A 23526-nucleotide genomic window follows, 5' to 3' on the forward strand; every position below is an offset into this window, starting at 1 on the left:
GGTCACACCTAAGGGGAAGTTCTAAGGTCTCACATCAGCCAAGTTTTATATTCATGTTACGACAAATACAATGAACCAGTCCGCAAAACCACAGCTCAGGCCCCACCCCCGAGCAACCAGTAATAATTCTGTAGGTTGGTCACCCTGTGTGTGAGGCTGCATGTGGGTACATGATAATTTCATATTGGTTAAAGCCAGGACATACAGATCATTATACATGGTATTTTCATTCATGTGATATGAATATGCTATATTTATTTGCAATTAACCAATATGAATCTCTTAGCGAATATGCATGCTGGGAGGGGTAGAGATTTGCATAATGGAAGAGGTAAAATTAAAGGTCAGATGTGGATAGGGAAATATGTTAATACCTGAACTACAGGAATATGTCCATGCAACACAGCAAAAGTCAGAGCCGTCCAATGGCGGGTCTCAGGGTGGACGGATGGATATTTATGAGGAGTACTGACAACCTATAAACAAATTGAAGTTATTTTCAATATGTGACCTTCATAATACTTAGACTAGCAAATCCGACCTGTCTGTGGCTGGGCATGTGGGCTACAGGCGTACAGAAGGACATCTTGGAAGGTGCCTTGGGACATGGTGGTGGTGCGGGGCAGCGAAGAATAAGGATTCCTTTGCTTCTCATCTGAAGGGAAGTAAATGGATGACTTCGGACCACCTCTATGGTGCCCTGGAGAAGCGGTGATGGCGGCTACAATATGCCAGCTCACCTGCCTGCCTCCTCTTTCTGCTTAAGGAAGGGCGGTGGTTCTGAGAATGACAAGATGTCGGATAGCGTGAGATGCCACTAACGTTAATTACACCCACACGTTCAGGAGGAATTCTCAGCGGTGGCAAACCCCAGGCCAGGGGAGGGCTGCTTCAAGCTTTCGAGACAGGGAAGATCATCACCCATCTGATGGAGGAATGTCACCATCTGGTCACGGCTGACCCCACACTGTCCTCATTTCACTTTTCTGCTGGCTTCCTGGTTGACGAGGACCCTCATGCTACTGGAAATGAGGAATAAAAGCCTACCCTGGACGCACCACGAATGAGCAATCTGATATTGGTCTTTTGATATGGGGGCCTCAAAACGCCCCAGGCCAAGAGAGAGGCGGCAGGGCAGCTGAAGGTTGGGGTCCTGCAGGACTGGCACCCACACGCGGCTTTTCTTCCAAACATTCCTGGGGCCAAATAAATAATCACGACGCCTATTTAATTCAGAGTAGTTGAGTTCACTCATCACCCGCTGGGGGAAGGCCTTGAGCTAGGTCTGCACGGTGCCTGGGGCTTCATAACAGGGGAAAAAAATCTCCAATACCTGAAACTTGTAAGATCCACAATGGTTCTGGATCCAAAACTATGTCTATTGTCTGCTTTCCTCAGATGAATATAAAACTCACTTAAACAAACAAACAAACAAAAAACCCCTAAAAAACCAAAAAACAAATAAATCCACAGTAATAAAACTATAAGAACATCTAATTTTGAACTAAAAAGGTTTTCCAAGGTCCTGAGTTAGGGTTGCAGTATGCCGATCTTTCCAGCCTCCAAGGATGCCAATATCTGGCTGCTGGAGATTGTGGGTCTTAAGACAGCATAGAATATGGCAAAAAGTGTGATTTCAACTATTACAACCCTTGGTGTGTATGTGGGGGAACCAATATTAATGGAGTCCCAAACTTATGCCAGGTAGTCTCTGTATTGATTTCTTCCAACAACTCTCTGAGATGGGTGTGATTATTCTCTTACTTTGCAGATGGGGACACTGAGGCTCGGACAGTTTAAACTACTTGCCTAAGCACAAAAGCAAGTTACTAAAATGTGGCAGTTTCAGAATTTGAACCCCAGTGTCAAACTCTAGAGCCTGTGGGGACGTGCTTTCCACTCTACCACACTGCCTCAAGAAAGCTTTGTGATTAGCTTTAGGTCCTGGGGCTCAAACTCAGCCAACCAGGTGAGCCAATCAGGATTTGGTGGGGGAGGGAACAGCCCAGGGGACAGGGGGCAGCTTTGCATTAGGCAGAGGAAAGGGGCTGATGGCTCAGGAGAGTTCTTTCTGCTCTGAACCCAGAAGGAATGGATCAGCAGTAAGAATCAGAAACTCGGTACAGTTGAGCTAAGGAGAAGCTGGTCTTCCTTGTAGAGTGGTTGGTTGTTTTTAAGTGAAATGTACATACTGGTAGCAAACTGGAGTTTGGTTGGGCTGGGGCCTTGGGATGGAGGAACTCCATCAGTTGGTCTGACCGATTTGCTGGACTGAGCACTCTCGGCGGTGGCTCTCTGGAGTAAAAAGCCCCCTCTCTTTGCTCGCCTTCCCTTGGGGACTGCCAGGCAGAGGGGCCCTGCAGCCCTCTGCACCCTCACCTCCACATTCAGGTCAGCTCCGGCATCCAGCAGCATCTGAACCATCGCCTCGTCCCCACGGACGCAGGCGTACATCAGGGGGGTCATGCCCTGCGGTGAGTTAAAAACCAGAGAATGAAGAAGGTTTACAAGGTGACTGTGTCACTTGATGACAACAAAAGGACAATCTTACTTCTGTGTAGAAGGCTATGCTTGTCGTCCAAAGCCAGCATTAAACAAATAAATAGCCCTAGGACGCATGCGACCACGATCCTTCATATTTTGAAAACCAAAATGGAGGCAAGAAGGGAGCATAAATTGCCTTTTTTTGCATTTACTTTTGGAAGATTTTCATTAGTCTGTCTTAGGGTGCAACAGATCTAAGAGTATTGGCTAAAATAACTGGCTGCTTTCAACTTACAGCTCTTAGGAACTTTCTGGATTCTGCAACACCAGCCCCTAAGCCATCTAACTGACAAAAATGGTTTCCTTGACATTTTCTCTTTTGCAATATAACAAGTGTCATCTTTACTCTATATCAGCTGCCGGACAGTGTCAAGGAAAATTGGATGCCTCCGAGCATATCCCCCCATCCCTCCATCACTGACACCTGGTTTGACGTTATCATTTATAAGCAAAAGGCAAGCGAATAAGGAATCGCTTTCAGAAATTCCATGTTTTCCCATGACTCCTGCTTATTACAAAGTACCACAACCAACAGAAGGAAGGGATGGAATTTTCAATAAACAGCGTTGCGAAGGCAGCCATTTGGGAGAATGTTCAAGAGCTCGATCGCATACCATACACCAAAAAACATTTTTAGTTTGATTAAAGATATAGAGAAAAAATTAAAACCACAAAAGACTTCTAGACATAAAAGAAATCACTAAGGAAAACCATTACAGCATTAAGGAGATAAAATTAAAAACATTACAAGCAAAATTAAAAGGTAAGCCATATATTGAGACCTATTTGTCCATTATAATAAAGGGTTATATGACTAAAATGTAAAGAAGTCTTTTAAGTAAAAAAGAAAGACGGTAAAGCTCCAATGAAAAACAGGTAAAAGATAAGAAAATAGGGAATATATTTAGTTGGAGGTTGTGTATAGGGAACAAAGTCTCTGAGAAAGTAATTTGAGTTAAAAAAAACCTTAACTTTTGTTAAGGTTTTTGTGTCTGAGCCACTATTTCTATTTTTAAGAATCTCCCTAGTGAAATAAACACAGATTTGAACGAAGACTTGCGTAAGTTTATGTAGCTCAGCATTATTGATATAAGTAATTAGAAACAAACTAAATATCCAACAACTGAGGCACGGTTAACGGAAAAAATAACAGGAGCATTTTAAGTAGCTATTAAAAGCGATTAAAAATATTCCATGATATTACAAAGTACCTTTATATAAAATATTGAAAAAAAAACCCAAGTGTAACGAATCCTTGTTTTTAAAAAATAAAATAAACTGTGTGTGTGTGTGTGTGTGTGTGTGTGTGTTAGGGCTCCTTGGTGTTGCTCAAGAAAATTACCAGCTGCTGTCTCTTCCCTGTGCCTCACATTGAAAACTGCTTTTGTTTTCTCTCTCGTTGACATCTTCACTCACAGAGGGCATCTCCCTGATTAGAACATCCACCAGGCTCTCACTGTACCTCAGTGTCAGGGGCTTGCGGGACAGCTGCCTGTCTCTGAGGTGCCTCCTAGGGTCACCCAGACGTTGGTGTATCTTAAACATATTCTGAAAGTTTGGTGAATATGTGCCTGGACTTGTGTTGGCAGTAGCAGACAGGCTGGCAGAGAACTAATTTTAACCATGCTGGAAAAAGAACTTGAAGGACACATACTAAATATAAATAATGGTTATCTGGGTGATGGCATTATTTCCCTTCTGGAATAGGCCTATTTTTTCTCTATTTTCCATTTCAGCTGCAATGATCATGTGCCACTTCTGTAAAGATGAATAAGGGTATTTTTATAAGATATTAAAAAAACCCAAAAAACAAAAACACCCTAAATCACCAGTAGGGGGAGCCTCTGTCCAGTGCCTGCTGTTTCCATCACACCATGGGGCTGAGATGGTGAAGGAGAAGGAGCCTTTTCAGATACTCTGAGGACGCTGTACCTGTTCGCTCATAGTGTTGATCCCATCGGGCCCCAGGAGGGACACTGCTTGCTTCACCAGGTCTGTTCGCCCACAGTTCAGCATCCGGAAACCCAGGTCCTGCTTAAACTTGGCTTCGATGGCCACTGCGTCCAGCTTCCGGGAAGCGAAGAAGCAGTCGTCAGCCCTAAGGAAGGAGGAGATGGTCAGCTGGGTGCAGCCGCTTCCCCAGGGACTCGTCCCGGAAGGCCACGAGAGTTAGGAAGCACCAGGAGACTATGCATTTGCTTTTGATGTCAACTGCTTCTTCTTAGACTCCAGTTAAAATAGGGACGTTTTGATCCTTTGTCATTTATAAGGGTTGCTGTCTCTCCTTTGTGCTCCCACAGCATACTGAGCTAAGTATGATGATGGCTATTATTTACTGAATGTTTACCAGGGGCTAGGCTATACTCTTGACATGAATTAATTCGTTTAATCTTCACACAATCCCAAGAGGTAAGTACTATCATTACCCCACTTTTAACCATGGGGATACAGGCACAGATAAGGGACTTGCTCAAGGCCACACAGACAGCAAGTGGTGGAGCAGGGATGTGAACCGAGGCAGTCTGTGGAGAGCCGGAATGGGTGTCTTACTGTGTCGCCCTGTCCCCCTATCACGGCGCAAACTATTTGCCTCTCTCCTTGTCTGACTTCCTCTCCAGGCTGAGAACTTCAGAGAGAAGAGAGCTTGTCTAGTGTGTCTCTGTAGTCCAGTGCCAGGTGACACACAGCACATGGAGATGTTAAAAAACATTAGCCGAAGGGACAAAGAGTAGGTGGATTCTCTACATTCACAGCAGAACCACGGCAGAGAACTGGCAAGACAGAACGAGAGCACACATGGTAAGGTGCGTCGGAAAGGAACCCAGCCAGCCGGGCACGGGGCGATGGATTACAAACTCTGCTTGTAAAGGATGTTACTTCCTTCTCACAGTGAACTGATCAGTTATGACATCAATTCGCCAAGCATTTATTGAGCACCTGTTTGGGACAAGCTCTGCCCTAGGTGCTGAAGACACAAACCTAAATATGTCATTGTTCCAGCCCGGGGGGCCCACTGCCCAGAGCGGGAGAGAGCACAGGCACTGGTCATTATGATCCCAGGTGGCAAATGCAATGGTTGAGGGATCAGAGACCTGCACCCAACAGAGCCTGGGGATACAGTAAGGCTTCCTGGTGAGGTGACCCCTGAGCTGTGTCTTAAATAAGGAGATAAGAGGAACCGGGTGGCAGAAGATGTGAGGGCTACCCAGATAGGAGACACTAGGAGTTTGCTTCTGGCCACCAGGGGGCGCTGATGCAGTGAAGACGGAATGCAGAGAAAAGAGCCCTGAAGCTTGGTGTCGACAGGGGTCTAATCTGCATGCGCGCTTTAGGACCTGTGTGCCAAGCCAGCGCCAAGCGCCTATGTGTATGCGAGCCCTGGGAGGAACTACGAAAGGTATTTAGGGGATCCACAGTTGACCAGGACCCTGGACTCAAAGATTAAGACCTTTTCACAGCAGTTGGAAGACTTTGCTGGGAACCTGAGATCTCCCCAGGGAGATGGGGAGGCCTGAGGGACTCTGACCACGGCACTGGTCACAAGGAGGCTATGCCATAGGGCCCAGTTCACAGGTCTTCGGACTTGGGACTCTTATAGTTGGGGCTCCAGATTTAGCAAATACTGCATAGGGCAAACTTATACGAAAACATTATTCTTTGTTTCTCTGAAATTGAAATTTAACTTTTTTTTTTTTTTTTTAATAATCTGGGAATGGGCAGAACCACTTGCCATGATCTGAAAAGGATACGAGAAGAGACCATGGATCCCATTGAAGTGTAGACAGCACCTATCTCCAAGGAAGAGGGGAGACCCTTGGAATGGCAGCAGGCTTCATCTGAAGAACCTACATTCCCTACAGTATAGTTAAGGAAGAAACTTCAGGTCAAATGAACAAAACAGAGAGAAGAGCATGAGAGCAACAAGCAAGGTCCTGGGGCATATGTCGCAAGGGCCCCCCGAGAGGGAAAAGAGGGAGTCTGATCTGTACATGTTACACTAAAGTGTCTGGAGCCTTTATGTGGGGTGTGTGTGCAAATCTCAGGGAGGTCTCGGATTTGACTGAGTGTAAGGAAGACTTTTCTTCTCACAGACTACTATCTGATTCTGGAAGAGTTTGCTTTGTGAAATGGAGGGCCTCCTTCTTGGGGGCAAAGAGTTGTCGTTATCACTGAGTTTGCAATTTTCTCTTTCCTGTCTGCTATCCTCAGTGCTTGACTGAGTCTTCCAAATAAGCATTTTTTTTTCTTGAAATTTAGTTGAGCTAAATTTCACATGACTGGGTAAATGTTACTGAGCACCTACTGTGTATGGGCACCATGCAAGGGGGCTTGGAGAGGGAGACACAGACCCCACCTCAAGTTCATTGAACTCCCAGGCTGCTAATCCAATAATTCCAAGGACATCAGAAGTGTTTACCAGCTACAGAAGTCCTTGATTTTAATTAGAAAGAGACAAATGGCAAGAAAATTACTGTAGCTAAGATGATGATAATAATTGTTGTTACTATAGGAAGCTGACCTTTATTGAATACTTACAATGGAAATCTAAGCTTTTTCCATGTATTAATTCATATGATCTTCACCAGCCAATGATGTAGGTGTGATTAGGGGCCCCATTCCAGAGATGAGGACACTGCTTACGTCACAGAGCTGCAAAGCAGTGGGCTAGGATTTTACCCCGGTGATCTGACACCCCAGCCTGGCACTTCCCTATCACGCTGGCGTGCCCACATATGCAACTGCCTACTCAGGTGCCTCTCTTGGATTATCTCCCAGACCCTCAAATTTAGCATGTCCCAAATGGAACTTTTTATTAACAGGTACACTTCCCACCCTCCAAATTTGTCCCCCAGTCACCCGATCTCCATAAATGGTGCCACTGTCCACCCAGGTGCTCAGGCCAGAACCTTCTCTCATGCCCACATCCATTCCATAAGCTGCCGATTTTGCCACCCAAATCCCAAATTCCAAATCCATTCACTTCTCTCCAGCTCCACTGCCCAGACTCTGGTCCCAAACGCCAGCATCTTTTGCCTAGGCTACTGCAGTAGCCTTCTAACTGGTCTTCCTGCTGTCATTCTTCTCTGCATCCAAACCAGTCTCTTACGCAAGGGAAGAGTAAGCCTGAAACATAAATAGGACCGTGTAATGCCCCTGCTTAAAACCCTTCAGTGCCTTCACATGTATGCAGAAGAGGCTCCAGCTCCCCACACACGGCCTACAGGGCCCTGCCTTGCTCTCCAACACTTCCCTTCCCCGCTAGCTCTGCACTAGAAACTCTCCCATTCCCTACTCTGTCCCTTCAACAGGCCAAGGTCTTTCCTGACTTGAGGACTTTACTCCTGCTGCTCCTTCTCCTTGGAATGCCCTTGCCCTGGCTCTATGCTGGGCTGGCTCCTTCTCACTCGAGTATGAGTTTGAATGTCAAGTCCCAAGGAGGCCTTCTCTGACCAGTGCCTCTAAGGGAGGGTCTGCTCCTCTCCTTTACATGTCCCATCTCCAGGCCAGTTTCATCCTTCCCCCAGCACCTTGCACTGTTCGTGAAGATTTTATTTATTAATTTTACTTTTTAAAAAAGTTTGCCTTTTCAACGAGGATGCCAGCTTCCTGGGGGCAGAAGCACACCTGTCTTGCCTTGTCTATCTTGTATGCCTAAAGCACACAGTATTAACTGATAGGTGAGCCATGTACCATCCACTTTTCATTCTTGAGGCCCTAGGAAACGTCTGTTTATCAAGAATCCCTCGATCATACCAGCAAGTAATGGTTCTGGTCACTGAATTTTACCAGCCAAGGCAGGCAAGGAAACGAAAGCAGGTAAGAAACATTTCCCATAAAGGTCTGTGAAAAAATGGCTGTTCGACAGGGTTTCTTAGATTATTGAAATCTGCAAAATCTTAATTCCTGCAGTATTCCTGTAAACATGACTCAGAGCTCCATTTACCCTATCTGGAAAGTCTCTGAAGGGTTTGCCACTGAAGACCAACAGGTCCCTTATGGCCTGGACAAATATGCGGGCCTCCTAAGTATAGGGCTTGTTTATTCAGAAATCTATTAAGCCGGCCACCTGGGGCTTCATCAGAAGGTGATCAGCAATGGCTCTCAGTGATGCTGTAAAAAACTCTGATCAATTTAAGTAAGAGGTCAGCTACCGAGGTGGTCAATTTCTCTGATTTCTCAAGGGTCCCTGGCCCCAAGAGACTGGCTCAAATAGCTTCCGCCACTTCAGGTACGTGACTTCAGAAAGATGTTTTCCAGGAGGCCTACAGGCCTGAGCACAGCAAAAGATGGCATTGCCTTTTCTCTCCTGGGAAGGAAGTGGTGCTGAGGCGGGGAGCTGATGCATTCTGCTGATCTCTAGATGCACTCGGAGTGACAAATAAAAGCTGATGAAGCCTTGGACACATTTCATTCATTTATTGATTTTTAAAGCGAGCATGATCTCTGGTTCCCAGCTCTGCTCTTTAGCTGCTATGTGATCTTGGGGCAAGTTACTTAACCTTTTCGTTGTTCAGTTTTCTCATCTGTAAAATGAGTTTAGTCATAATACCTTTCTCCTAGGATTTTGGGTGTGGATTAAATGAGATAATCCATGCATACTGCTTAGAAGAGTATAGAGCTTAGCACGCGGCTCTCATTAAATGTTAGAGATTTCATATCATAATCATTATTATAAATTACAAAGCAAGGTCCAGACTGTTTGGAGACAATATATTCTATTTGGAAAAACCGAATACAGAGACACAGAGACTAAAGAACACTGCAGTAAAAGTGCTTCTTAAGATCTCAAATTAGACACTACATCTAAGGGCTGCCACCCTACCCAGCATGGTTTTGCAAGCAAACTAAGTGATCACAGAGGTTGGGGAGGGAGAGGGAACGGGAGTCGTGCTTGACAGAAGCAGTTTCTGGAACAGCCCAATATGGAAGACGTGGCAGAGCCCCTCAGGGTGCTTGTGGGCCTGCCCAGTCAGGCTTCCACCCCTCGTTCTGCCGCCATTCCCAGGACCCATCCTGACCCGACTGGCACTAGAAGGAAACTGGCAGCTCCCGGGTCCCCTGAGTGCTGACTTCAGAGCAGCTCTGGGACCTGCATCCCCAGGGCGTGGGCTTGGAAGCCAGACTGCCTGGGTTCATTGCTTGGCTCTGCCCTCACTAACTGGGAAACTCTGCCCAGGTCACTTAATCTCACGTATTCTTCTCACATGTGAGATGGAGACAGTAACATTACATGCTTTACTTACTTAAGAACTACTTAGCACGTACCATGTACCAGGCACATTATAATAAACTTTTTATAAATATAAACATTTAATTTTCACAGTCACCCTATGAAGAAAGCATTATTAGTAACCTATTTTACACTTAAGAAAAACGGGGCACAGAGTTTTTAATCAACTTGGTCTTTGGCACACAGCTAATAAATAGGAGTCAGGATTTGAACCGAGGCCGTCTGGCTCCAGAGTCTGTCCCAGTTCTTAGGGGTGTGCTGGCAATTTCTGGGCTACCCAAGGGATTCCTCAGGCGTGACTCTGGGATCTGTAGCTCACACCATGTCCTTCCTCATCAATGATGAAAAGGCCACCCTTTACTGCATGCTCATTCTATGCCAGGCACTGTGCTATGTGCTCGAGCTTCACTACTTCAAGTGATTCTCTCCTCAAACGAGCTGTTGCTGTTGCTGTTTTGTTCCCATTCTGTCAGCAAGGAAACTGAAGCTTGGGTTTGAGTGTCTGACACAAAGCCTGGGCACCCCGGAGCAGGCAGGGCCTAGCACTCAAGACCAGAGCTCACACCCCTGTTTTAGCTTCTTACTTGCTGCCTCGGACAGGTCATCTCACCTCTCTAAGCCTCTGTTTGTTTCCCCATCCGCAAAACAAGGATGACAACAGCGGCACTTACTGTCTGTATCTGAGATGGGGATTAAAGGAAATAACTCATTTGAATCACTCAGCACAGTGTGTGATAATAATTGCCCAATACATGAAACGCATACTCATTACTATGTCATTATTTTCTAATTGTAGGTCCTCTTCCCAGGGATTTAATCAGGCCATCTGGAAGTCCCTCCCTCCCCCATCCTCTAACCATACAACCCTTCAGTCCCTGAGTGGGTCTTCCTTGTCCCCAGGCTCTTCTAGAGCCCCGTCCCTCTGAGCCCAGCCCTCACGACAGCCTCTCGCTTGCTGGTCTTGTGATAGCTCTGCTGTCGCTCCCAAGGCTTCTGCCTTCCCTTTCCATGTGTTTCTGTTCTCACTCATCCGGGTCTCACCAGCAGGCGGGCAGCCTGGGACACAGCAAGTTCCAAGGCCCCTCTCCGAGGCAGCAGCCTGGGGTCTCCTGGGGGATGGCGCTGCTCTGCCCTGCTAACAAGGAAGGTGCCCGTGTCCACCATCGCAGGACTGTCACGGGGGTGCCTATGAGAGGACGCAGCCCCACTCTGCTGCCTGAGCCGCACGATCCAGGATTTGGTTTACGGTATGGCTCCCAAGGCCAGTGGGCAGATTGGTTGCCTTGGGACAGAGTAAAGATGTTAGCAATAATTAGAGAAATATAAGTATGCACAGTTTCCCTAACACCATAGTTAATCTAATAGTAATAACTTACACCTATCGATAGGCTTCCATGTGCTAAGCATTTCCCATGTGACGGCCCACTTCATCCTTAAAATAACCCTGTGGACCGGGCTCTGCTCTCTTCATTTTACAGATGAGAAACCTGAGGCATGGAGGTTTTGTCACTTGCCCGAGGTCACACAGTTCATAGGTGGTAGGGCGGGCATTCAACCCACGTGGTCTGACTCCTGAGCTCATACTCACGACTTGTTTATACCCTCACAGGAACCCCAGCTGGCACGTCTCAGCATCTCCATTCCACAGACGAGGCAACAGGGCTGGGGAGAGTTAAGTGCGTTGTCCTAAAGCCACTGGGCCCCTTCTCCCTCCATTTCAACCTGGACCTGTCTCATCTCAAAGTCCAGGCTTAAGTAAGACTTGGCTTTGTGTGTGTCCCAGCCCAATGCCAGAGAACCCAACATTATCAAATGCCTGCTGTGTGTCACACACTGGGGACACACAGAGGCCAACGGGATGCGACGTCTGCCCCGGAGAAACTCAGATGCTAAGGGAAGTGCCACGAGTCCTTCGTTCCCATACATGCATTCACTGAGTGCCGGCAGCAGGCCAGGCACTGGGTTAGGGGCTGGGTCCCACATCGAGTGAGCCAGACAGGGACCCTGCCCTCTCAGGCTGTCACGGAGGAGGATATTAAGCAAGTTGTTTGGCTACCTAGGTGACTACGTAATTGAAAATGCAGGCGCCTCGGGGAGAAAAATGAGCATACAACACTAACTCAAAATAGTAATTAAGGATCAAACTGCCAGCCTCTCACGTCTGTCTGTAGGCACACCAGAGAGATTTATGATATCCAGGAGCAGACGACAATGCTGACTCCATTTATCTGGATACTCAGGAACTCACTGAAGGGTGGCAGGAAAAACTATCGACGCTGAAGTAGATGCCAGCACAGCATGCTTCCTTGCAGGATAACCTTGGGCACATTATCCCATCTTTCTCTAGGCTTCCGCTTCCTCATCCATAAAGTGGGAGAGCAGTACCACGTGTTCAGGTTTTTGTGAGGAAGGATGAGATGATGTACACGCATGTATTCTCGCTATGCTGGCGAAGCTCAGAGGCTAAGGGACGTGCCATGATTCCTTCCTTTCCACACACGCATCCACTGAGCGCCACCTGCAGGCCAGGTACTGGGTTAGGGGCAGGGGTCTGGCATGGAGTGAGCCAGACAGGGACCCTGCCCTCCCAGGCTGTTCAAATGTGGACATGTACCTAGGGAGTGTGGGATGCGTGATACTGGCATAGACTCTGACATTCTAGAAGATGTGGGCCTGTGTCAGTCATCTGAAATCTAGGAGAAACATTACAGGCAGCTAACGCCCCGACTAACTCTTCAGAAACTTGGGGCGATGTGTTGGCTGCGAAACAACACCTGAACCAGGGTTCCTCTTGGGCAAACCCCGATTCACTGGTATGGCTGACTGGAGTACGCAGTTACAAAGGATTCTGAGCCACGTCTAGACTTAGCCAGGAAAGAGGAACCCTACAGAACAGGGCCTGCAGGGCAGTGCTGAAAGCAACTGGCAAGGCGGGAACAGGGCCAGTGGCTTTAAGTCGTGGGTGTATCTCTCATTAGCTGTGTGGCCTTGGACAGATCACATTTCCACTGAGAGCCTCGATCTCCTTATCTATAAAATGGGGATGTTGGGCTAGTCAAGCTCCTGGGGCCTCCAAGCACGGACGTTCTCTGAGTTTATCACATGCTTTCTGTTGCTCGCGTACCATGCAACAGCTTTTCTCCCTTACTCCATCCCGACATCTCAGTTTCTGTTTTATGCTCTTATTTCATACAAACACTTATTACTGTGATGAAGAGGATCACCTAGGAGAGAAATGCATGGCAATGAGTGCTAACCGTGCCCCGGCATCCATTCGCCACGTCTTCCTTACGGTAATACAGAATTGCCTGCCCTCGTGGAGTTTTAGCTGGGCACATGGCTATCTAGCTAGAGATGACATTCTCCAGAAATTAGAAAAAGCAGCATTTCTGATCAAGGCACACTGAGTGCTTCCATACTCAAAATACTTTATTGGTTTAATAATAATAATAATAGCAAACATATATAGCATTTATTATGTGCCAGAAACTATTCTAATTATATATATATACTTTATACACACATACGTATATATACATCACCTATACATATTTGTGAATGAGTATACACACGCACACACACACACACTCTCAATTCACATTTATGATCTTATCTAATCGTCATGTCGATCCTAGAAAATTTATTTTCATCTTTCAGAAGAGGAAACTGCAGTACAGAGAGGCTAAAAAACTTGTCCCCGGTCACACAGCCTGCAAGTGGTAGAACTGAGATCTGAACCACATGGGCTGTGGTTGGAGCACCACCTCTCTGTGCTACCAAGGTCTTCCATGGTCATGGAGACACTATTCAGCTTCAGCCAGGGTAACTACTAGATGCCAGGTGGGTGCCAAAGAAATGCAAACTCCCAACCACAGGCTTCAGATTCAAGGCCTTTTGCAACTGTCCCTTCTGGAAAGTTACCTGTCTCTCCACCATTTCTACTTTCTTCCCATTCCATTCACCAAGGCCTGCTTCCCACTCCATGTGCACATTTCCCCCACTGCTTTCTTGCCTGCATGTATGGTGTGCTCCACAGTTCCCATCCTCTTTCCCGTACCCGGCTTTCCTTCAAGTTGTCTTTTAGAGACGAGCCCCACACAGCAGCTCTGACTTGCAGAATCCCAGAACATCGGTGCCAGAAGAGGGCACTCAGCTCCCCTTCCGACCTTCTTAAGATCAGGAAAACTGGAAGCCTGAGACAAGTGAACTAATTGTAGGGCTCACAGACATATTTAGGTGCAAAATCCACGTCTTCTTCTGAAGTCATGTAGCAAGTCTCTCTATGGATACCTTTAGGTTTGTGTAGGTCAGTGATTTTCAGCCAGGGGTGATTTTGTCACTCAGGGGACATTTGGCAATGTGCGGAGACACTTTTGGTTGGTGCTACTGGTGTCCAGTAGGTAGAGGTGGAGGATGCTGCTAAACCGCCTGCAATGCACAAGATAACTCCCCCTCCCCCAACAAAGAATTATCCGGCCCCAAATAGCAGTAGTGCTGAGGTTGAGAAACCCTGGTGGAGGGTGATAAAATTTGTTTTTTGGGATCATCTCTTATATATCAAGCAGTTCCCATTACCAGATTCCATAAGCATGACAATAAAATGGTCCCTTCAGAAATGAATCGTGAAATGGCAAATCATCGTCCTGACTCAGATACAGGCCCCCATTTGCCCGAGAAAGCCAAATTCCCTTTTACAGGCTTCAAGTCTCTCAACCGATGAGGTTTTCCTTTCCTTTTGGGTGGCAAACAGATGAACAAATCGAGACTTGTGCTGAAGCAAGTCCCACCAAGATCCCCACACATTTTTCTAAGAAACGAAATTATATTATGGCAGCAAATGGAACATGTAATGTTTGCGAAGTTCCTAGGAGAAATCTTGGTCCAAAAATTGTGCCCACTTACTGTTTATTGCTGCTACTAAAGTACTGAAAAGAGCCAGCTCATTAAACTTGCCTCGGATAAGGAATAGAAAGGGAGATTCCACGCCTTCCTCCTGGCCAATCGTTTCTGCCTTGTGAGGAAGACCAAGGGACCTGGAACCTTCCTCCTCTTTAGAAATGTCCGGGTCATGGCAAAACCCCCTGGGTTTGCCTCCTCCCACAATAGAAATTCTGGGTCTGTTCAAATATGTGAAAAAAGATTTACCTCAAATGCAAGGATTACTAACACCCAGGAGAACGAAACTAGTGTGTTCACAACTGAATGTGTTGTCATGTTATTTTGAGTAGAAAATTATGAAGCGACATTATACATCTCTAGCTTCGGCATCATGCTTTATTTTAAGTCTGAAAATAAGGCTAATCCCTAGAGAAAGAAGACACCCCTGATTTTGGCCAGCTCTTAATGTATATTCTTTTTTTTTTTTGGCAGACATTGGTTGTTGTCCTCTAGAATCCTTTAGCTCCTTTATGCATTGTAGGACCTAATTTTTTAGGTGGGTACATTCCCCAGGTTCCCTTGCAGCTAGCCATGGCCACATGACTAAGTGCTGACCAATAGGGAATGAGGGGAAGTGATGTGCTATCCTTCCACTTTACTTCTTCCCACTAGATAGGTGTAGCCCTGGTGGGTAGGGTAAGCCACATCAGCCATTTAGAGGAACGTATCACCTGACGGATGGCAGAGCAACAAGAGGGAAGGTGCCTGGGCCACTGGCCTGCAGTTGCTGTAACAGCCCAGGACTGCTCATGCCTGGATTGTTACATGAGGGAGAATTTTAAACTCCTGTCTTATCTAAGACCCAGGTGTTTTGCACATCTGTTACAGCTAATGAATCTATATTCTAGTTAATCCATTCCACAGATGGTTTTTAAATTTAAGTCAATTCAGTGAAACAGGCAGGAAGTGCTAAGTATATGCTGGTTATTGTGTTCGGTGTTAGATATTCAAAGATAAAGATGAACACACACACACACACACACACACACCATCTTCCAAGGAATTTTAGAAAGAACTGATGGTCTTCTTTATAACAATTTTCACAAATAAACATACCAATTCCTCAGGTGCAAAGGCAAAGTTCTAGTGTTAGGATTCCAAAATGCACTCCCAGTAACGCCAGTGCCATAAAATGCTCTATGACAGGTCTGCAATTTTTTTCTGTAAATATTTGAATGGTGAATACATTAGGCTTCGTGGGCCAAATAGCCTCTGGATAACTACTCAACTCTGCCACTGCAGTGTGAAAGCATTCATAAACAATACTAAACAAATAAACACGGCTACTTTCCACTACAACTTTCTTTACAAAAATAGGCAGCAGGCAGCTGCACTTCGTTGACCCCTGATCTACGCTAAAAGATTTAAATAAGATTACCTTCTCTTTGGGATTTACAAGAAATACAGGATGTTAAAAGCACTGAGGAAAAAAAAGAACATTTACGCTTGTTTAATTTTATTTAAGCCATTGTTTCCCAAATTTATTGAACTACTTAACACTTTTTAAAATAATGCTTATTAATATCCCAGAACCAGTCTTCTGAATGTGCTGTTGCCAATGACAGCTAAATAATCTTTATTGTTAATGAATTATTTTAGGCACGCATCACATATAGAGTAATACAGAGACCACCTACATGCTCACCACCTTACCCAGCTGAAAAAATAAAGCATTGCAAGTACAAAGGCCTCTGCGAACCCCTCCGACTCCATCATCTCTTCCATCTTCTTGAGATGACCATCTCTCCTGAATCTGATATTTATCATCCCTATGCATGCTTTATACTTTTTACTACTTCTAGAAATTCCTGATAATATATGGACTGTCTCAAATGTTGGTCAACTTTATGTAAATGTTAGCATACTACACAAATCCTGACTCACCTTGCTTTTTTTTGCACAAATATGTTTCTGGGATTCAGCTGTGTGATAACATGTACCTCTAGTTTATTTATTTTTGTTGTTACTTGGTGTTCCAAGTAGGAACATATCATAATTTATTTATCCATTCTCCTGCGGACAGATAGCTTGTTTCTCTTCTTTTTCTTTAAATTTATTTTGCGATTACAAACACTGCATCTGTGAACATTTTTGTCCATGTCTCTTTATTTCCATATGAAAGAGTTTCTCTAGGGTATAGACCTGAGAGTAGAATTATGTGTTTTCAAGTTTACTTGAAAGAGGATTCGGAGTCCCCTCCAGGGGTGTTTAAAAGTTATCATTATTCTATATCTTTGCTCGAATCTGGTATTGTCAGACTTTAATTTTATGTCAATCAAATGGGTATGAAATGCATACTGGGTGTGGTTTTGATTGCATTTCCAGGATTACTAGTAAGGGAGAGCCCTTTTAACATATTTCTCAGAATATTTCTATATGAGGTCCCCACAGGGACCGTTGGCACTGAACAACGCTGGCAATGACTGAAGGACATAAGAGGCTGATGTACCTCCAAATTCCTAAGAGCTAAGGCTGGAGGCTGAGCCTTTCAAAATGGACCTCGGCCTCTTTCAAAAATTACTTTCACAATTCCCAGTGTTGATTCTTTGATTGGAGCTACCTTTCTAGTAGAGAGAACCTGGGCTTTGGAGTCAGACAGACCAAGTTCAAATCCAAGACAGACCAAGTTCAAATCCAAGACGGGGCACATGTGACTACGTGCAGATCTCCAAACCTCTCGAAGCCCCAGTTTCCTCAGGGGCGAAGAGGAAAATGAAGCCCTCTCATCCGGTTAGGGGAGAAATGACTGGAGCATGAACTGAAGCTCCACTTATTTCCTTTTCCTTCTACGTGCCTCAGTTTCCCCCACAGGTAAAAGTGTCACTACCATTTGTACATCTAATGTTAGACAACAAACTGAATAAAATTCAGAGCTAGAAACCGAGCTTGTCCATCTGGCCTTAAGCTTTTGTAGGTTAATTTATGAACTGATGAAAGGTACGTTTACTTAATGTCATGATGACTACAAACTTTTTAAAGGATTGCACCCGCTCCTTCATTGTTATCCAAAGTATTTTTGTCATGGCTTGTACAAAGTACTTTGTACTAAGTACATGGCTTTGTAATAAGTACTGGTTGCCTTACTAATTGCTAAGGGAAGATAATGTTCTTGTGTAACTAATATTTTTAAGTAGCGCTGTGGAAGTTGGCTGGCAGATGAGTAAATAAGCACCTTGGAGAGAAATTTAAGACTCATTAGTGGGCCAAAAAAAAAAAATCTGATCCTCTGGAAGGCAAATCCCATATGGCAAACGACATACCCTCAACCTGCCAGTCTGAATCAGAAGCTCTGATTTGGAAATGAGCTCCAAATGCCATTTAGATGTAGTTCTCCGTGTCGCTGTATGCACCAAATGTGTTTCTGTTTTGCTTTTAACGCTTCAGAAGCTCAGAACAAATTCCAAGTGTTGGCAAACTGTCTGTCGCCTGCAGTCTGGTTCCCACCCACATCAGGCTGTTGAAACTGCTGCTGTAAAGGGTGTGATGGCTCCTTTGCTGCCAAGTCCGGTGGCTTCCTTTCGGTCTGCACCTTCTCCATTGGCATGGCAACCTTGAGTTCCAGTGACCCCTCTCCAGCGTAAGTTCCCTTGGGATCTGCTACCTCACTTTCTTTGGGCTTTTCTCTGACCTGGGACCACTCTTCCTTTGCCTCACGATAACGCTTCTTCATCAGGACCTCCCCTGGGCAATCTTGTCCACACCCAGGATTTCAAAGGCCGCCTGGTTTGCCAGCATTTCTCCTAAAGGCTTCTTTAGCAAAGACCTCTCTTCTGAGTTCCACAACTGAACCTCAGCTGCCTATCAAGGTCTCCATGCTGAAGTCTTTCTGCATCTGAATTAGTCTGGGAAAAGCCTTAGTCTGTTTACTTATAGTAACACCAACACACTTAGTAATAGCTCTTTGCCTCATTCATTCATTTATTCATTCATTCATTTGACAAATATTTATTGGGCCCCACTATATGCCAAGCTTGGTAGAAGCTCCATGATGAAAGAAGAGAGAGAAGGACGCTAACTGTCTGAGATAAAGTCCAGGCTCTGACTCTCCTGGAATATTCTATGCCCCCTAACTTCTCCCCTAACGTCTGCTCACTTGAGACAAAACTATATCTGGTAATCGGGGGCCATATTTGCTATCTACACACGTCTTCCTTTCTTTCTGCTATCTTTCCTGGCTAGTGACCCCATTTAAGGTTGCAGATGCAGCTGCTGATGGACAAGCAACTGCTTTGGACATGGTCTGGGACTCCAGCCAATGATAGTTTTGAAAATCTCATACTTCAGAGAAAATAAAAAACTGGAGTCATGCGGAGGAACTCCAGAGTCACTGGGGTGGGGACAGTGACCCTGAAACCAGTCAGCCCTGCTCGATTGTTTTCCTGCACCAGGGGGTGGGGAACTGACTTGCCAGTAGTGGCAGGAGGGCCGAGACATGCTGGACTCCGCCTGGGCTACAGGCCATATCCCTGGTGGTAAACCACCACCGCTCTTCGAGATACTTAGTTCCCTCTCTCTCAGAGGAAGCTGAGGCTTTTATTCTTGGCAACTAAGAGGAGCTGACCTCCTTGGTCCAGAGTTGGGGGGTGAAAATAATCACTAATATGTAATAGGCATTTACTATGACACAACGGTGTATCAGACTAGTGGACACAAGTGTGCCACATGTTTTACATGCTGCATGGTGCTAAATAATTTACATATGTTATTTTACTTAATCCTCCCCACAACCTTATGAAGTAGACATACTATTGTCCCCATTTTACAGATCTACAGAAGCGGAGGCCCAGGGAGGTGAGTGACTTGCCGAAGGTCACACAAGGCACAAGTGGTAGAGGCAGGATTTGAACCCAGGCAGTCGGGCTGTAAGGCCTGCACGCCTAAAAGCTGTTCTGCTTCCTCTCTAATTAGATGACAGGGTGAGCACTTAACTCTCTGACAACTCTGCTCTGACGGAGAAGTCTGGCACGGACTCCCTCACTGCCTTGGTCGACCAAGTGGGACACATCTTGCACTCAACATTTTCAAAACTGAACCCATGATTACTTCTCCCGCATTGCCCTTGTATTTGTTAAAAACATCCTTAGCTACGTACTCTCCCAAGACAGAAACCTTAGAGACAATTTTTAACATAAAAATTTGGTGTAGAATAGATATTACAGGCACATGCTACAAAATCCAACGGTCAGATGAGTTCCCATCCTATCTCTGTCTCCCAGTGTGGGGTTGAATTTAGGTCCCCTAAAAAGGTACGTTGAAGTCCTAACCCACCCCTCTACCCTGTACTTGTGGAATATAACTTTATTTGGAAATAGGGTCTTTGTAGATGTAATTAAGATGAGGTCATTAGGGTGAGTCCTAATCCAGCGTGACTGGTGTCCTTATGAGAAGATGAGAATTTGGACAGAGACACAGAGAACAGACAGCTAATGTGAAGAAGGAGGCAGAGACTGGAGTTATGTTGCCACAAGACAGGGAACGCCTGGGGCTACCGAGAGCTGAAAGAGGCAAGGAGCATCCTCCCCCAGAGGCTCTGGAGGGAGCACGGCCCTGCCGACGCCTTGATCTTGAACTTTTAGCTTCCAGAACCATGGAACAATAGATGTCGTCTGCTGTTTGACACCACCCCGTCTGTGGCAGGAAACCAGCACACCTGGTGTTCCAATTCCCTTCCTCAGATTTGACAATGGTTATCGGGTTCCATATACCTACACTTCCGGAGACAGTCTAAGCATGGACAGCAAATACTTATGTGTGTATTTCACACTAGGGTGACACCTTATACACTATTCTGTGTGGTCTCTTGTTACTGCGCCGTTTTTTAAAAATTCTCATAAAATATATTCAATGCCTCCTACCCTAAACATATGTATATAACATAATTCTATGTATCCATGAAACACTAAGTCCCCACGCCCCTCTCCTCCCAGCCCATCAAGGCCATTTCTAACACTTTGTACTCTCTCATTCTCCACAGGGGTCACCAAGTCCTGCTGCTTCTATCTGCTCTTTCTCCGGCATCCTCCAGTCTCTCTGTCCCCACAGTTTTTGTCTTAGTTCAGCTGTCTGCATCTCTCACCTAGATTCCTGCAACTGCTTCTTGATTCCTATTCCCTGTCCCTGCCCACCTCAGCCGCCCATATTCCAGGCTACTGCCAGCCCCTCTTTCTAAAATATAAATCTGATGTCGTTTCCCTGTTCAATAATCTGTGACACCTCCTACCTCCTGCAGGATATAGTCAAAATTCTTTGGCATGGTGTAAAAGACCCTCCATGGGCTGAATTTAGCCAAGTTTTCAGTGCCAGAGCCTGGCCCACAGGAGGCACTTAGAGCCATGTTGGTTGAACCCTATGCTCCGGGTTTGGAATCTTTATGCTTCCTCCAACATGTTTCTACTTGGAGGCCTTTGCCTATGTGGTTCCCTCTGTGCGGACTTATTTTTCTAATGCCCTCCTTCTTTTTCTCCTCGCTTCACCTTCTCTACCTGTTAAATCTGTTTATTTTCCACTTAAATGTACTGCCTCATATTAGAACATTTACCAGATTTTTCTGTAATTACTTCAACCCCCCTCCCACCCCAGTCTAGATCAGCCACACAGTAGGTGCTTGGTATGTGTCTGAAGAATGCAGGGCCACCTCGCCAGCTCACCTCCTAGAGGCTTTGTGGCCTTGTCCCTGACATTGTTAGGGGAGGACGGTGGAGCCCCAAAGCGACTCTCCTGGCATCAGGCAGAGGGCAGTTTCCTGTCTTCCAGGAGGCGCTAATGCATTGACGTTAGTGTGGGGGCAGCGGCAGCTCCAATGGGCTCACCAAGGGGCCTGCAGTATGGACATCTGTCTGCTGGAGGTGAGGAAGAGGCTGGCTTTACGTGGGTGCACATCTACGGCAGCTCAGCCGGAGAGGCCGTGGGGAGCTGTGGGATTGGTCCAGAGCCAGGCAAGGACAAGGGCACTCAAGGGGAGAGGAGAGAGCAGCTCTGACTCTGTGAGACGCTGACAGCTTTCCAGGGCCCCACGGGGCCATGCCCGGGCCAGGTGCTGCTCCTCTGCAGGTGACTTTCTACAGGAGAGTGGGGAGGCCCCAGGTCCAAATTCAGTCATGTGGACACGACTGAGTGACACGACTGGTGCGGATATGGCTCAAGATCTCTCCCACACCGAGTCTCTTCTATAAGTCCCTGGCTAGGATACCACATATGCTTCCAAGGCAGGAGCGTGACACTGTCCCTTCTCCTCACGGTCCCGAGGTGCTCTCTGAACATCCCATCGATCTGCCCCTCCCTCTTCAATTCTTTTCTACCCTGTTTTGGCTTTCTTTGTAGAACTCATACTCTGTGAGATTATCTTGCTTTTTAAATCACTATTGTTTGTCGTCTGTGTCTCTCCAGCAGAGACTCTGTCTCCTCTCAGCCCAGAACGAGACCTGGTTCTATCTAAGAGATGAGGCTAAGAACGAATGTGGAGCATCTTGATTTCTGACACCAAGGGCTGGAATTCCCTTCATCCGGGTGATCCCGCCTTAAAGGGCTACGGATGTTTATAGGAACAAGGGCCAGCAGCTCCAACAGCACGAGGCCTGTCTCCTATGTGACTTGGGAGCTACCAGATGCTGTGGCCCTTCTGGGCAGCAGCTGAAACTTTCCTGACTTGGTATGCCTGTGCCCCATGCAAGGCCTGGTGGGCCATCAGCATCCCATACATATTTGGTAAATGAACCCAAACTTGCAGCTGTCATTATAGGGCTATGTAAGAGAAACCAGAATTTTAGGACAGGTATTATTGTGGCACAACCTTCACCTTAGAACCCAGTTTGACCAGTACCAGATAAACAGCAAAACCTGTTAACCTCAAAAGGTGCCCAGGAGACCTGGGAAGGGTTAAAAGTAGCAGATCAAACAGTGGTGCGATTCATTAAATTCATATGTGACTCTACCAAGGTTCTTCATCCTATGAAGCAGCTGTCACCCCTGTCTTTACAGGGGAGGAAACTAGCCCTGTGAGATGGGCAAGGTGACTTGCCCAAGGTCACCGCTGAAAGCAGCAGACCCAGATGACAGCATCTACTGTGGGGTTTGGCACTTAGTAGGTGCTCAGTAAATATAATGAAAGCGTGAAGGAAAGAACATAATGACCTGGGGGTCCTGAATCCCATCCTGATACACCCCGCACCTTACCACACCCAAACTCACCACTATCGGGACAGTTCAAAATCTGGTCTGAATGTAAGAAACACCTGCAAAAAGATTAACCATTTCCTGGGGGCGAACTCATGGTTCTGACAACCCCCAAATCCTGTTGGTAGGAGCCGTTTACCAGCTAAGTGGAATCTGGGAACACCCCTTATGACCATCATTTTAACAAAGCCTCTCTTGGGAGCAGAAAAAACGGCCTCTTACAAATGTGGATTAACAACAGTATTTACTCTTTGTATTTCTGAACTTTTTCGTAACAAATTAATAATAATATTAAAAAGTACAAACCCTGCCAGGGTATATTATTTGTTCTTTCCATTATTCTACTGTCCTTTCCCTATCTCCCAAAGTACCAGAAAAAGAGAAGAAAAAAAAAGGCCAGATTTCTCAGGTTTAGATGATCTGATACTCTAATTAAGAAAGAATAAATGGGTCACCCCTTACGAACTGCAGCTGCATCAAATGGCATTCCCTTTGAATAAACATGATCACCAAGGTGAGACTGTAAGGTAGCCGAATAAAGACCAAAGCAGAAATCCCGCAGCTTTTGACCAAGGTCACTCTGAAAATCAATGGCAGCACTAGCGTCAGACCTGGGAATCCTTGCCTCTAGGTGCTCTGTC

At 45.9% G+C, this 23526-nt stretch overlaps 1 protein-coding gene across 3 annotated transcripts in view; it reads right to left on the bottom strand.

The window, feature by feature from the left end:
• The window catches only part of ABTB3 (ankyrin repeat and BTB domain containing 3), a 320752-nt gene that overhangs the window by 33773 nt on the left and 263453 nt on the right, over window positions 1–23526 (bottom strand). For 2 of the 3 annotated variants that reach the window (XM_039877866.1, XM_039877864.1), the window contains 3 exons: window positions 4477–4642; window positions 2380–2469; window positions 375–476 (listed from right to left, as the gene is read on the bottom strand). In XM_039877866.1, the coding sequence (XP_039733800.1) occupies window positions 375–476; window positions 2380–2469; window positions 4477–4642 (358 nt within the window). The remainder of the gene's footprint in view (window positions 1–374; window positions 477–2379; window positions 2470–4476; window positions 4643–23526) is intronic. The other variant, XM_039877865.1, reaches the window with a different exon arrangement.

The sequence above is a fragment of the Pteropus medius genome, unplaced genomic scaffold, assembly GCF_902729225.1.
Source record: "Pteropus medius unplaced genomic scaffold, Ma_sr-lr_union100, whole genome shotgun sequence".
NCBI lineage: Eukaryota > Metazoa > Chordata > Mammalia > Chiroptera > Pteropodidae > Pteropus > Pteropus medius.